Source organism: Sinocyclocheilus grahami, unplaced genomic scaffold (genome assembly GCF_001515645.1).
Source record: "Sinocyclocheilus grahami isolate Dianchi unplaced genomic scaffold, SAMN03320097.WGS_v1.1 scaffold718.1, whole genome shotgun sequence".
NCBI lineage: Eukaryota > Metazoa > Chordata > Actinopteri > Cypriniformes > Cyprinidae > Sinocyclocheilus > Sinocyclocheilus grahami.
In genome coordinates this window covers 344,948-360,067 of record NW_015505897.1, presented here as the reverse complement: position 1 = coordinate 360,067, position 15,120 = coordinate 344,948, and the positions used below count along the sequence as shown (strand labels likewise).

The following is a 15,120-nucleotide window of genomic DNA, read 5'->3' as shown; positions in this document are numbered from 1 at the left end:
CACACACCCACACACACACACACACACACACACACACACACACACACACACACACACACACACAGAAAGACAGACAGACAGACAGACAGAGATGCAGGAAAGGAGAAATACAGTAACTGTAGGACAGAGAAAATAAGTAAAGGATTGCAGGTATTAAAATTCTGTTGATACCAAAAAGTTAATAATAATTAATAATAATAATTTATGCATTTAGCAGATGTTTTATCCAAAGTGACTTACAGTGCAGTCCCCGGCAATCGAACCCACTAATTTTTGCGCTGCTATCGCAATGCTCTACCACTGAGCTTGTTGAAAAAGTTGTTAATTATTATTATCAATTTTTTTTTTTTTTTACAAATGGGTGATAATACAATTATTTATTATTTTGCCTAAATACGGAATAAAACACTAAAAATGTAAATTAAACATTTTAAATGCAAGTGAATTTAGAGATAAACTTGAAAAAAAAAACTAAAATGAAAATTAGAACTAAAATAAAATTAGTTGAAGTTCTAAAATGACTAAAAATGAAACAAAAATGAAAGTTAAATAGAAAAACCAAAAGCACATAACGAACTGACTAAAACAAACTAAAAGAAAAAAGAGAACTATAAATATAATAAAAGAATTCAAAATAATAATAAATTCTACAACAGTATATAAATGGTCTTAAATTTGTGACCATAAATGTGTTTCTTTTTCAGTGTGCTGTGCACAAGAATTTCTTGCATTTGTGAGTTTATATCTCACAATTTCAACTTTCATTTGGGATATAATTTCTCTTTACTGATCTCAAAATGACAAAAAATGACTTTTTGGGGCTCCAAAAAGGCTGGTGTCCCAGGTCCTTGCAGGGCCAAAATTTGTCCTTGAACAGAGATCAGAAAATTTGTTTAGAAAAACTGAGAGAGTGAGAAAGAGTGAGGGATTGGCAAAGTGCAAGAGAACATGACGGATCGCTCTCTAGGTGATTCCAGCTCAGCACCTTCATCAGACACAGCATGAATGCACGAACACAAGCACACACAGACACACACACACACACACACCGCAGTCTGTGTCACACAATCAAACTGTGTGTGTGTGTGTGTGTGTGTGTTTGTGCCTTCAGGTTGACAGCAAATCTATTGCTTGCAGGAGTGTGTCGGCAGTTCTGTGGCACTACAGTTCTAATGATGAATGTATGTGCAGTCCTGAACACTGCAGAGGTTACAGAACATCTCATCACGAGGTGTCAACAAAAGCAAACTTAGTTTTCACAGGTAAGCTTATATGCTACTTCTTATATAGCTTATATATTATGCTGCATAAACATTTTGCTATAGTATCGAGTAGGCAGTAGGAGGCTTAAATGTCAAATATTAAAAAAATATTGTGAATATTATCAATTAGGCCTAAATCTGGAGGCAAACTCTGACAGATGTGCCTTTAGCTCTAGTAAATAAACAAGCAAATCTATATGCTGTGGGACCATTCTGCTTGTACAGATATGCATTTGCTGTAAATTTATCTTTATCTGAAGGATAGCTGTTCTGCTTCAATATACAGCACAACGACTTCCCACCAGAGCTAACTAAAACTAAATCTAAAACTAAAACTATTAAAAATGGCTTTCCTCAATGTAAATAAAGCTGAAATAAAATAAACTTAAAATATAATTATTAACTTAAAACATGACTATTAAACTTAAAATAAAATATAAAATAAACTATAAAATAAAATAAGTAGCCTAGGCAGCTAAATTAAATCATTTTAAGTTGAAATATTAAAATTACATAAACTGAAATGAAAAAATAAAGCACAAACGAAAACTCAAAACAAAAACAAAAGCTAATTCAAAATATTGTTAAATAATGTAACAGTATACAAATTAAACTGAAACATCACTGCTTGTCACACTTTGCATCTTAGACACATTTTTTTTGTATGTGAAGAATCAACTTTTGAGCATGTGCATAATTTCCCATGATGTCTGATTATACAACACTGATGTTGTTTTTGGTCACTCTCCTTTATCATATTTATGAGACATACTGTTTAAAATAGTGACTGATTTATATATGGCTCCGAGTGACAACGAACTGCACTAGAATATTAATTCTGTCATATTGACAAATAAAAACGACCAGCAAATTGCGGAAAGAAGTTAAGATACAACAGCTGTCAAACGCACAACCCCAATCTAGCTTTGTTTGGCTGAACTACACAAAGTTGTGCTGTCGCACTCTGGTTGAAGCATGTTAATTCCCTCAACCAATCAGCTGCTGATTGCTGTTGCTGCAGTAGTTTTGTTTGTGCTAATGTTTTGTAATTTTGAAAATCAGGGTAACCATCCGTGAAAGACTTGTTCAGTAACCAATGAAGAGCAGAACCAATTTGTACTAAACGATAAAGCTTTATTGAAATTTAGCAGTAAATTCTTAATTCATGCCAAATTTTTATTTACGAATGACCATACCAGTTAGTGGTCAAACAAAATGGCTTTTCAGTGAACGAGTCCAAATTCAAAGACAATGCCAATTGGTATTGTAAAATTGTACACTACCATTCAAAAGTTTGGAGCCAGTAAGATATTTAAAATAAAATAAAATAAAATAAAATAAATAAAATGTAATTTTTTTTAATTAGTCTCTTATGCTCACCAAAGCTGCATTTATTTGATGAAAAAATAAAAAAATATTGCCAAATATTATTATAATTCATAATAACCTTTATATTTTAATATATTTTAAAATATAATTTATTCCCATGATGGCAAAGCTTTTTTTAAGTAAAAATCTTTTGTAACATTAGAAATATCTTTATTCTGACTTTTGATTAATTTAATGTGCCCTTGCTGAACAAAATTGTTGTAATAAAATTATACTGACCCCAAAGTGTTCAGTGGTTGTGTATATGTTATAATGTAATGATAGTTAAAGAGACTTAACTCTTATTTCTCACATGCTTTACTTACAATTTAAAAACAGTGTTTTGCATTGCCAAAGCCAAAGACTCTGGAACATAACTGGGGAATTGTATGAACCTTTTTTGTTGTTTAGGTCATGTGGGAACAGATATATATATATATATATATATAAAATTTTTTTGAATACATTAAAATGAAAAATATGGATGGATGGATGGATGGATGGATGGATGGATGGATAGAGAGATAGATAGATAGATAGATAGATAGATAGATAGATAGATAGATAGATAGATAGATAGATAGATAGATAGATAGATAGATAAAAAAATAAATAAACCTGGCAGATAAATTGGTTTATGAGTAATAACCTTAACTGATCTCCAAACCTAAAAAAACACTAACATTCTTTCTGCTCTGTAGCATAAGTCTCATATATACTAAAAGGAAAGACCCTGAGTGAGGTGAGCCATGAACAGCATAACCCCTGAACAGATGGCTTGTATCATAGCAGTTAGGTCTGTCGTGGACAGAGGTGAGGAGTCCATGGATTCAGGGTCCTAAAGTCTTCACTTTCAATCCAGCTGATCTAGACTGAGGTGTTGATAGACTGGTGTTGAATGAGAGGTCGTGCTCAACACTGTCTGGCTGAACAGTTTTTAAAGTGTGCGTGACACAGATGGAGCATGAGAGACGGATAGAAAGCGAGCATGAAGCTGTACATTTCAAGTGTGTGTGAGTGTGTTCACATTGATAATGGTGTGACACACAGTCTGAATAATGAGCTGGGCTCAGGTGGACACACACCTTTGTCTCGACACCCAGTCTTCGGCTGAAGCTTACACTAATCATGCACTCACTCACTCACTCACTCACCCAGACACATGCACAAACTCGCGCTCAGACGTCACTCTTTCTCCCTCAGCAAAAAAATCGATCCTTTTTCAGCAGCTTAACGCTGCCATGTTCACAAATAGCATTTCCCATAAACACCTGACAAACACTTACATACATTTACCTATTGTAGCTAAATGAGGGCCAATGTTGATTATAGGACAAACCTCAACCAACAACACCCCAAATCTCAACATTTTAATGCCACATAATTTCTCGGTTACGTACGTAACCCTCGTTCCCTGATGGAGGGAACGGAGACGTTATGTCGTGATCGACATTATGGGAATTCAATTGGGAGCCTCAATCATCTCTGACTTTAAGAGAAAACGCCAATGAAATTTGGCTAGTGGATTTTGCATACCTGAGCCACTACCCGTGCATACGGGTATAAATAGGCGATAGGTGCATCTGCTCTTCAGGTTTTATGCTGAGGAGCCGAGAACTTGTCCCTGGCCACCAGCGATGGTTCGAGGTTGTGGCAAGGGGACATAACGTTATGTACGTAACCGAGACGTTTCCTATCTGTCGGTCACTACGAGTTACGTCATGATTGACATTATGGGGCCCTGGAAAGCGCTACAACCTGAACCCCGCCACAACCCCATTTGGAGTGAGCCCTCACCTTCAGGGGGCACGGCACACCTTGGAATTGGTACTCCAAGGCGATGGCATCCACTATCCAGTGGGCCAACCTCTGCTTGGAGACAGTCTTCCCTTTCTGCTGACCTCCGGAGCAGACAAAGAGCTGCTCAGAGCTTCTAAAGCTCCGGGTGCGGTCCACGTGTATGCACAGTGCTCTTACGGGAGCACTTATCTGCCTCCTCCGAGGGCAGTGCTTGCAGGTTCACCACCTGATCTCGGAAGGGAGTGATGGGAACCTTGGGCACGTATCCAGGCCTCAGGACAACGTGAGAGTAGGCCGGCCCGAACACAAGGCACTCTTCGCTCACTGAAAATGCTTGGAGGTCCCCGACCCTCTTGATGGAAGTGAGCGCGGTCAGGAGCGCTGTCTTAGCAGACAGGAACTTAAGCTCGACTGAATCCAGCGGCTCAAAGGAGGAGGGCACCAGGGATGGCCTAGGAGGATTTAACCTGAGATGAGATCGTGCTTTCCCAGGGACTAGCCGTCCACTGAATCGTGATGTGCTGCGATGGCAGCCACATACACTTTCAAGGTGGAGGGTGACAGCTTAGGCTCCAACCTTTCTTGCAGAAAAGAAAGCACTACTCCAAATCGTGCAACTTCGGGGGTCTTCTCGGCGAGAAGAACACCCTAGCCTGAGTGATCGTGCTAACCACCGCAGGTGACAGATTAGCTAGGTCTGCCGCGTCCCATCCCGGAGCCACACTTGGAGGTTCCAACGGTCTGGACGTGGGTGCCAAATGGTGCTGAGCCCCTGAGAGAGCAGGTCCTGTCTCAGGGGGATGCGCCAGGGAGGGGTTGTCGCGAGGAGCATGATGACGTGATCGTAGACCTCCCTGTCGGTTGATGTATGAAACCGCCGCAGTGTTGTCCGTGCGGACTAACACGTGCTTGTCTTGCAGCAGTGGCCGACTCCGCCGCAAGGCTAGTAGCACTGCCAGCAACTCGAGGCAGTTGATGTGCCAAAGCAGTCGAGGCCCTGTCCAGAACCCCGAGGCTGCCTGCCCGTTGCATGTAGCGCACCAGCCCGTACTGGAGGCATCTGTCATGACGACATCCCAGGACACTTGTTCTAAGGGCACCCCGGCCCATCCAGGGTCTGAATGAGCGGAAACATGTTGGTGTGACGGTCACGCAAACTGTACCGCGGCGCCATGCCCACCTCGGGACTCTGGAGTGTAACCAGTGCTGAAGTGGTCTCATATGCAGCAATCCGAGCGGCGTGACTGCAGCTGCGGATGCCATATGCCCCAGGAGCCTCTGAAAGTGTTTCAGTGGTACCACTGTCCTGCCTCTAAGGGAACTCACGGACTGGGTTCTGAGTTCAGCACGGACTGGGCACGCTTGTTGGTGAGACGCACCACCATATTTACCGAGTCTAACTCCATACTGGAAAAAGAGAGCTTGCTCCATTCCCAGTTGACCCGGAGCCCCAACTGCCGGAGCACTAGGTCCCTGTGATCACACAACTGTTCTCGCACGCGGGCCATGCTCGAAATAGCTGATGATCCTGATGCCCACTTCCCATAGCGGGGCAAAGCCGCCCTCCGTGACCTTCGTAAAGACACAGGGGGACAGGGACAGCCAGAAGGGGAGGGCCTGACCCTCAAGCGCAAACCATAGGAATGGCCTCAGTCGAGGGCACGTCGAGACATGAAAGTAAACGTCCTTCAGGTCGACCGCTGCAAACCAATCCTGGGGCTGGAGGCATCTGATGATGCGCTTCTGCTTCAACATCTTGAATGGGAGCTTGAGAAGGGCCCGATTCAAGACTCGCAGATCCAGGATTGGCCGGAGGCCACCGCCCTTTTTGGGTACAATGAAGTAAGGGCTGTAAAACCCCTGCTTCATCTCGGCTGGAGGGACCGGCTCAATTGCATCCTGTGCCAGGAGGACAGCAATCTCAGACAGCATCGCCTTCTGTCTGATCACAGCAGAACTCCCCGAGTCCCCAGAGGGACTGGCCGGAGCTGCGTGGAGAGGCAACGCGTCTCCCAACCGCAGCTTCTTGGCAGCTGGCAAAGGGGGGCATCGTGGGCAAGAGTGAGGAAGCGGCGCATCGCTCACTGTAAGCCCAAGGGCCTAAGAACCCGGAGGAAAATAAACTTTTTTGAGCCAGCGGCGGAACAGAAACAAACAAAAACTGAAGATTCACCGCATGGCCCTCCTCCGAGGGAAGGAGCGGCACTGTCTCCGCCATCTCCTGAGAAAGAGCAGCTTCCCACATCTCTGGGTTGCCCGTGTCAGGGCCGCTTCATCGACTTCTTAGATGACTTAGCGGCCGGCTGGGACACGGGGGACGCCACACTCCTGCGAGAGGCTCAACACGCTGGCCTTGATGTTGTTTCAGCACAGGGCAGAGCGGCTCTGGAGGATGCAGGAGGGCGCCCACGGCGACGAGCAAACTGGAGCTTGGCCCCCGGCGGAGCGGTGGCAGATGGTGCATTACGCCGGGGTAAGATGTGTTGGATGGCCTCAGTCTGCTTCTGTACTGTCGAGAACTGCTGGGCACAGTTCTCGACGGCGTCGCCGAACAGTCCAGCCTGGGAGACGGGAGCGTCGAGAAAGCGCACTTTGTCGACATCACTCGTCTCAGCAAGTCTGAGCCCTAGATGGTGCTCTTGGACCACAAGTGTGAACATCGCCTTCCTGAGGGACCGCGCTGTGACTTCCATCGCCTGTCGGGCAAGGTCAGTCAACGAGCACAGCTCCTGCATCAACCTCGGTTTGGTATTACCCTTGTGCATTTAAATGCCCTGGCTCGGTGTACTCGCAGGATAGCCACGGCATGCAGGGCAGGGCAGTCCAACTATAATTATTTGTAAAAAATTTATGTCCACAGACCTAATCTGGCAAAATATTCTTCCTTATTTGGTAAAACAATTCATAAATAAAGTATATAATTATATAAAGTACACACTAATTTAATTCATTAATTTAAAAAAATCATTTGTACTATATATAATTATATACTTTATTTATGGATTGACAGCTGGACAGACAGATGGACATTCACAATCAATCCTTCTGGCTGCCCTTCATCTCCACACTTATCATCATAATGTATTAAGTGGTAATGAAGACTAATAATGACTGGGTTATATTTAATGAGTTACTCAGTACTAATTACAATTGAATGGGTTAATAATTCAGTTATAGAGAGGCCACACGCGTTCAAGGACTCAACCAGCAGTTTATCAATACAATAAATCCAATGAGTGTCAATTTGCATTAGGAAAAGTTTTTTTTTTAGCTTTTCCAATCCCAATTTTTCACATTCCCAAAGAACTATAGTTAAAAAAAAACAGCAAGATTGAGAGGGAAGAAGAAGAAGATGAAGAAAAAAACAATCCTTCGTAAACACAAGAAAGAACATCAGGGCAAAAAAACCCCCCACACATTGCTCTCAAGAAAGGAGTTCAAAAAATGAACATTTATAGCAATATCTAAGATAAAAGATGCCAACATGTGCTGATCCATGTGTGTGTGTATCTGTGTTTTTCTGGCTTTTCTCCTAACGGTAGCATTTTATTTCTTAGATTTATTGGCTGGTCTTTACTACCGCATCCGGAGAACTATTCACACTGACAAAACACGGTGAAAACACCTCTTTGTCTTCGTGAGAGTTGGAGATAAGTTTAAAGCCTAATAATCGCTCTGAGTCTTGAAAAACATCATAAAGCAACTGCTGTAAAATTGTGCTTCAGACAGCACTATCGGAGTATTACATTTCAAAACCACTGTTCTTCTCTCATTTAATGAAGATACAGTATTTTTTCTGCCTTCATCTTCAACTTTCAGAAGTTGCACATCTCCCTCCAAAGTCAAACGAGAAAGTTTCAGCTCATTGCACACAGACATACACAGACATATATGCACACGAGGTTCATATACTCTTCATCACTACCAAAGAAAGGGTGTTTGCTTTTTCATTTTCCAAAAAGAGACTTAAAAAAAAAAAAAAGACAAGAAAAAAGAAAAAACATGCAACAAAAATACCTTCATCTCGTGGCCGGTTCAGTGTTGATTCATCGTGTTTTTTTGTGAGTGGACCTAGGGTTAAGACAAAAAGGAGGGAAAAAGAGAAAAGAGAAAATTCAAAAAAAGATTACTGTGGCAAGAGAAAAATCAAAAAAGAAAACAAGAAAGAGCAAAAAACAAGAAATCAGCAAGAGGTTATTGTTCTCATTCTGTTCAAAAGGTGACAAAAAACTAAAGCAAAGGCAAACAACAAAAAGCATCATAAACACAGAATAACAAGAAAGACACAAATCGGCTACAAGATCAAAGAAGTTTGATGTTAGTTCTGTGAATATTCTCTCTCGCCATTGTTTTGTTGCGGCTCGCAGGCCTTTTCTTTAACACCAGCTTTACTTGATACTGTTCCGACGGCTTGTTTGGATTCCGGGGAAGAAGGAAAAATCTATGTGGAGGAATCAGGAATTAACCTCTGAGGTATGAAAAATAAGAATTCCCATTCCCACCCCAGTCCCCCTCCCTCCTCCGTCGTTCCTCGTGCTCCGGTCAAGCTATCATCCGCCTCACTTTGAAAATGTGAGAGGTGGTAGAGAAGAGGACCTGAGGGAAGGAGGGCATAACACACCAGGCACGTGTTCATGTTCTCACACAAACACGGCTCAAACACCCTCTAGGGAAACGGGAACAGAGGTTGCTGTGCACTGCTTGCACATACACACACACACCGTGTTGACGCTCTTGTCTTTGAGTGTAAACTGTGGAGTTTAGCCTTTCTATACAAACACAGCACAAAAATAAAACTTTCAAATAAACCAACTCTTATTCAAAAACCCTGGAAGTGTTCTGAAACATTTATGATCAAAAATATACTCATTTCATTTAACCTTTGAAAGTCTTGACTCGAAAGACTTGAGACCACAATGGAAATCTGGGATTCAGCATCTAAAAAAACTAAATGTTTTAAAAATGAAGATATGAGTGAGTATAAATGAGTGTAAATGAGTGTATATAAATATCCTTACTGTCACTTTTGATCAATTTAATAAAACTTTGCTGAATCAAAATAGAGTCTAAACAGAAACAAAGCAGGTGCAGATAGAAGTGGAAACGTACTGTAAAAAGGAGTGTAACTTCATGAAACAAACCATTTTTGTCAGCGGATGCATTATAAAGATATTTTTAGACCCCTTTTACACTTCTTTCTGTGTGAGTTGACCTGAAAAATGCCTGTCAAAGAGAGACAGACAGAGAGGCAGAAAAGAGAGAGATAGATATAGAAAAATAATGAAGAGGTCTCTCTACTGGACATGGCTGTCCTTTCTCGATAATAAAGAGAAAAAAGAAAAGAGTGCATAGATGTGTGAGAGAAAGACAGGTGAGATCACTCTCGCTCTGGTAGAGATGGAGAGTAAAATCGGGGGACAATGTGTGTATTCGTTGACCGAGAGTAATATCATGTCAGTCAAACACACAAGAGAGGCAGTCCAGCCAAACAGGAAGTGCCATCTGCCACTGAGTTCACAGAAGGATCTGTGAGTCTACTACTGTCTCCCCTTTTCTGCGATGACAGGAGAGCACCTAATGGGGCACTTGGTGTCAGGAGGTAATCTGATTGGGTGGAAAACGAAATGACAGGATGTGGAAGCCAAATTTAATGAGATTCAATAAAGGTTGGGCTGATTTATTGCATGTGAGCATTAAAAACGAGGAGGGAATGTTATATAAAAGTTTGAGTTTTGCCTATTCCTTGCATTATAACGCTTCCCATTTTTGTTCAGAATCATTGAAGACTCAATGCTGTGCTTAGTTTGCATTCATTTCCCACCCTTATGTAAATGAAGTTCAATAAAAATACAATGTTGGTTAAAAGATATGTATATGCATTTAGCCTTTGTACGCAATAAAGGGTGGCTCATTCCTGTTATGCAATACAAGCTCATGCCCTTATATACTGTACATGATTAAAAAAAGTTAAAATTTTTATAATCTCAATTTTAATTCAATTGATTATTTATTTATTTAATGGAAAAGCCATTAAATCCAGTCTTCAGTGTCATTTGATCCTTCAGAAATGATTTTAACAAATGTGACCCTGGACCACAAAAACCAGTCATAAGGGTCATTTTTTCGAAAATTAAATATGATATATTTACGGTAGGAAATTTACAAAAAGCATTATAACGCTTCCCATTTTTGTTCAGAATCATTGAAGACTCAATGCTGTGCTTAGTTTGCATCCATTTCCCACCCTTATGTAAATGAAGTTCAATAAAAATACAATGTTGGTTAAAAGATATGTATATGCATTTAGCCTTTGTACGCAATAAAGGGTGGCTCATTCCTGTTATGCAATACAAGCTCATGCCCTTATATACTGTACATGATTAAAAAAAGTTTACATTTTTATAATCTCAATTTTAATTCAATTGATTATTTATTTATTTAAATCCAGTCTTCAGTGTCATTTGATCCTTCAGAAATGATTTTAACAAATGTGACCCTGGACCACAAAAAACAGTCATAAGGGTCATTTTTTCGAAAATTAAATATGATATATTTACGGTAGGAAATTTACAAAAAATCTTTTTGGAGCATGATCTTTACTTAATATCCTAATGATTTTTGGCATAAAAGGAAAATCGATCATTTTGACCCATACAAGGGTTTTTTTTTTTTTTGGCTATTGCTAAAAATATACCCCAGCGACTTAAGCCTGGTTTTGTGCTCCAGGGTCACAAATCCATTTGGTGCTCAAGTAGCATTTATTATTGTTATCAATGCTGAAAACGGTCAACATATTTGTGGAAACCATACTACTTTTTTTTCAGGATATTTTAATGAATAGGAAGTTCAAAAGAAAAGCATTTGTTTCAAATAGAATTATTTTGTAACACATATATTTACTTTTAAAATTGAATGCATCCTTGCTAGATATACGTATCAATTTCTTAGACCCCAAATGTTTGAAGGCACATACACACAGCTGAGCCATTTTCCTAATTTCTTCATTATTATAATTCCTCTCAATATAGACTTATTGTCTCAGGATGGCCCTTCAACCTTCTGAAATCAATTCCATCCAATCTAAGAGGATCATTTCTACTTTCCACTCTCTGATTTTTACCTGGATGGAGATATTGCACCCAAATTCATCCTCCTCCAATCCATTTGACCGTCCCTTGCCTCTCTCGTATTCATTTTCTTTCTCCTCTGCTGCACGCCTCCCATCCAGTAGTTTTTTTTCTGATCATCTCTCCTCATCATTTCTCTCCTCATAACCTCTTTTCCCAAAGCCTAACTTTTCTCTATTCTCTTTGGTGCTTACACAATCTATTATTTCAGCCCCAGTTCCTGGTGCTGACCTTGCTGTGCCCTCTGGCCTTAACAGGGCAGCTGACACCAGCAAACAGCCTATGTGAGAACGTGCGCACATGATGCTCTTCTGCTTTTACGCACATGCACGTATTAGTGCGAGTGTGAATGTGGTTAACGCTTTAACTGTTTTTGTTGAGATGTTTGTGGTATGAAGGTTTTTGCCAGGCAGTTTGTTTATCATTTTGTATGTGTGTGGGTGGTATAAATATGTAAAATCATGCTTTGCATGCATGCACGTGATTGCATGTGTGTCTAAGTGTGTGTACGTATGTATACATGACCGAAAGTAGACGAACGCTATGCAGGAGTTACACAAGGTTGCTGTTTTGCGTGGATGAGCTGTTCACACACACACACACACACACAGCAAACCTCATCAGCAGATGCCAGTCGCATTACACACTCCCTCAGTGTTAGATGTCAGGGCTCGTAATCAGGCCGACCACAGGTGTCTGTGGACCGGAACGTTCTAGCAGGAATCTACCCTCTCCTCTGATATCCCAAACGGGGGGATATGAGTTCAATCTGCTACCTGTGGCTCACCCTCTTTACAGAAATATGATTCAGAAAATCAGCTTGAAAGAGGAATGAGATAGCCAGATGGCTTCCACCTGATGTTTTCATGCCTCTCAGCTTCTCCTGAGTGGAAATGGGTAGAAATTAGAGCGGAGATAGAAAGAGAGCACCCAAGTGACTTTGATAGACTGGATATAATTGAGCTCTATTTAACAGCATTAAAGATGCCTGGCCGACCTGGTGTGAAGTGCGTTTCTATTATACGACATGGGGAGATGCAAATGAGAATTAGATTTAGCATTAGAGGCATTTCTATTAAACAGAGTATTGCCACAGTCCAGCATGGATCTATAATGAGTTGAGCTTTTTTTTCCCGCTTTGATAAAGTCGTGAGGAAGATTCTTGGTAGAGAGAGGAAATATGTAGCAGGTGGTATCACTGATATACAATTAAATTTTTTTATTAATATTTTGAATGATCTTTTATATTGTCCATTTTTTATTTTAGTTAAATTTTTAGTAATTTAGTTGTGTGTTTTGTCATTTTTATTAGTTTTTATATGTGACCCTGGACCACAAAACCATAAGTCATAAGTAGCATGGGAATATTTGTAGCAATAGACAAAAATACAATGTTTAGGTCAAAATTATAGATTTTTCTTTTATGCCCAAAATCATTAGGATATTCTAAAAAAATGATTTAGTAAATTTCTGTAAATATATCAAAACTTAATTTTTGATTAGTAATATGAATTGCTAAGAAATTCATTTGGACAACTTTAAAGGTGATTTTCTCAATATTTAGATTTGTTTGCACCCTCAGATTCCAGATTTTCAAATAGTTGTATCTCAGCCAAATATTGTCCTCTCCTAACAAACCATCAATGGAAAGCTTATTTATTCTTCTATTACATGATGTATAAATCTCAATTTCAATTGAGATTTATACATCATTTTGACCTCATTTTGTGGTCCAGGGTGTGGTATATATGTGTATATAGTTTTTATTCATATTTATTTAGGGTTTAGTTGTTTCAAGTTAAACTAAGTGAAAATGAGAAATGTTAGCAACTAGATGAAAAAAAATTGTTTCAGATTTGTATTATTTTATTTCAGTTAATTTTAATTTAATTTCAAGTAACTAAATGTTTATTTTTGTTTTATATGTTTTATTTAACTATAATAACCTCTGATAGATACAGGATAGAAAAGAGATTGATTAAAAGAGAGACACAAAGATGGTACAGTAATAGTATCAGACAGTAATACCATATAGTTTTAGGGGGTTAGGGTTGTCCTAAAATGTCACTATTAAATAATATTAAATTCTAAATCAAAATCAGGTGTTATTTGGAATCTATTTTACTTTCATAATGTAAAATTTTTCTGAGTGAAACTATATATTCAATAAGGAAAACATACAGGGTTTGATTGATATCCAATCAGAAAATGAATGGATTGGTTGGCTATACATATCAGAAAAGAGGCTAAATAAATGTGAATTTGATCACTTAAAGCAGTTCCTCAGTATAGCGCCTACAGCAGTGGTTCTTAAACCTGTCCTGAAGTACCCCCAGCCCTGCACATTTTGTATGTCTCCCTCATCTATCACACCTGATTCAACTCATCAGCTCATTAGTGGAGACTGCAAGACCTGAAGTGGGTGTGTCAGATATAGGGAGACATACAAAACATACAGTGCTGGGGTACTTCATGGAGAGGTTTGAGAACCACTGGGTGCTTCTCAAACGGAAGGCTGCATCCTACCGAGGCGGTGTCCTTCCTAGCTTAGTCCTTCAGAGGCTTGTAGGATAGAGTCCTCCTCAGCATTAAACGCTAGAATGAGACAGTCTAGTGAGTGCGCGTGGCTACGTCACATATGTTCCCGCCCTCACCGCCACGGCACGAAAATACTAAGAAAACTTTGTTTTGGAAAAATACTTTGTATTACAAATCATTATATTATTTGGCTTTCTATTAATGCAATACAATGAATCACAGCCGTCTAGTCTCCCGGTGGCTTACATTATTGGCAGTTTAGCGTTTAGCAGTGGTGTATAAAGTACCTGAAAGCCATACCCTTACGAAAAAGAAGTTTATTCAAGTGTGCTATTAGTATACTTCTTTTAAACTAAAAATAGGGAAGTATACTTTTAGTCTACTTTTTATGTACTTCTCAGAAATGGGCTTTATGTACTTCTCAGAAATATACTTAAAATGACATTTAAGTATACTTGACTTATACTTGAATCCCAGACAGCAGTGATTCCGGGTGTTTTAGGCTGGCTGTCATGTGGGAAGAGCGGTCATGACTCGGATAATATACCATGAAAGTGTTTCCATGGCAACTTCTCAGCAGAAAGCTTTCCAGACACTTTCCCCACATAACACTTGGAAAACCCAAGCCAAAACTGCCTTAACTGCTCATCCAATCTAGCAAATCGTTTATTACGAAGTTGAGATTTCTCTTCTAACACAGAAGCCACTGTTTTAGGTTTGAGTAAAAAAAAAGACTCTTACAAGCAGCATGAATTAAAAATGTTATGCATTTGTTTACTTTAATAAACATCTTTTTTCAGCTTTTTGTTCAAAATGTTGTTTATTTCTTTATTTTTTATTTATGAAAATTATCCGCATTCAAGTGTTTAAAAAAAGAATGCATGAAGCTAGAATAAAATGTTTTTGTTTTCAAGCAGATACCCTGTTCTTTTGATGTTTTTTTCTATGTTCAGATATTCATGTAACACAATATATACAAATTAATACCTAAATAGGGACATAGTAGTATACTTAAAGTATGATGT

General features: G+C 39.6%; 1 protein-coding gene across 1 annotated transcript in view; it reads right to left on the bottom strand.

Moving 5' to 3' along the window:
- The window catches only part of LOC107560278 (neuroligin-2-like), a 173,952-nt gene that overhangs the window by 73,036 nt on the left and 85,796 nt on the right, over positions 1 to 15,120 (bottom strand). Inside the window, exon 3 of the mRNA XM_016244417.1 lies at positions 8,448 to 8,501. Within this exon, the coding sequence (XP_016099903.1) occupies positions 8,448 to 8,501 (54 nt within the window). The remainder of the gene's footprint in view (positions 1 to 8,447; positions 8,502 to 15,120) is intronic.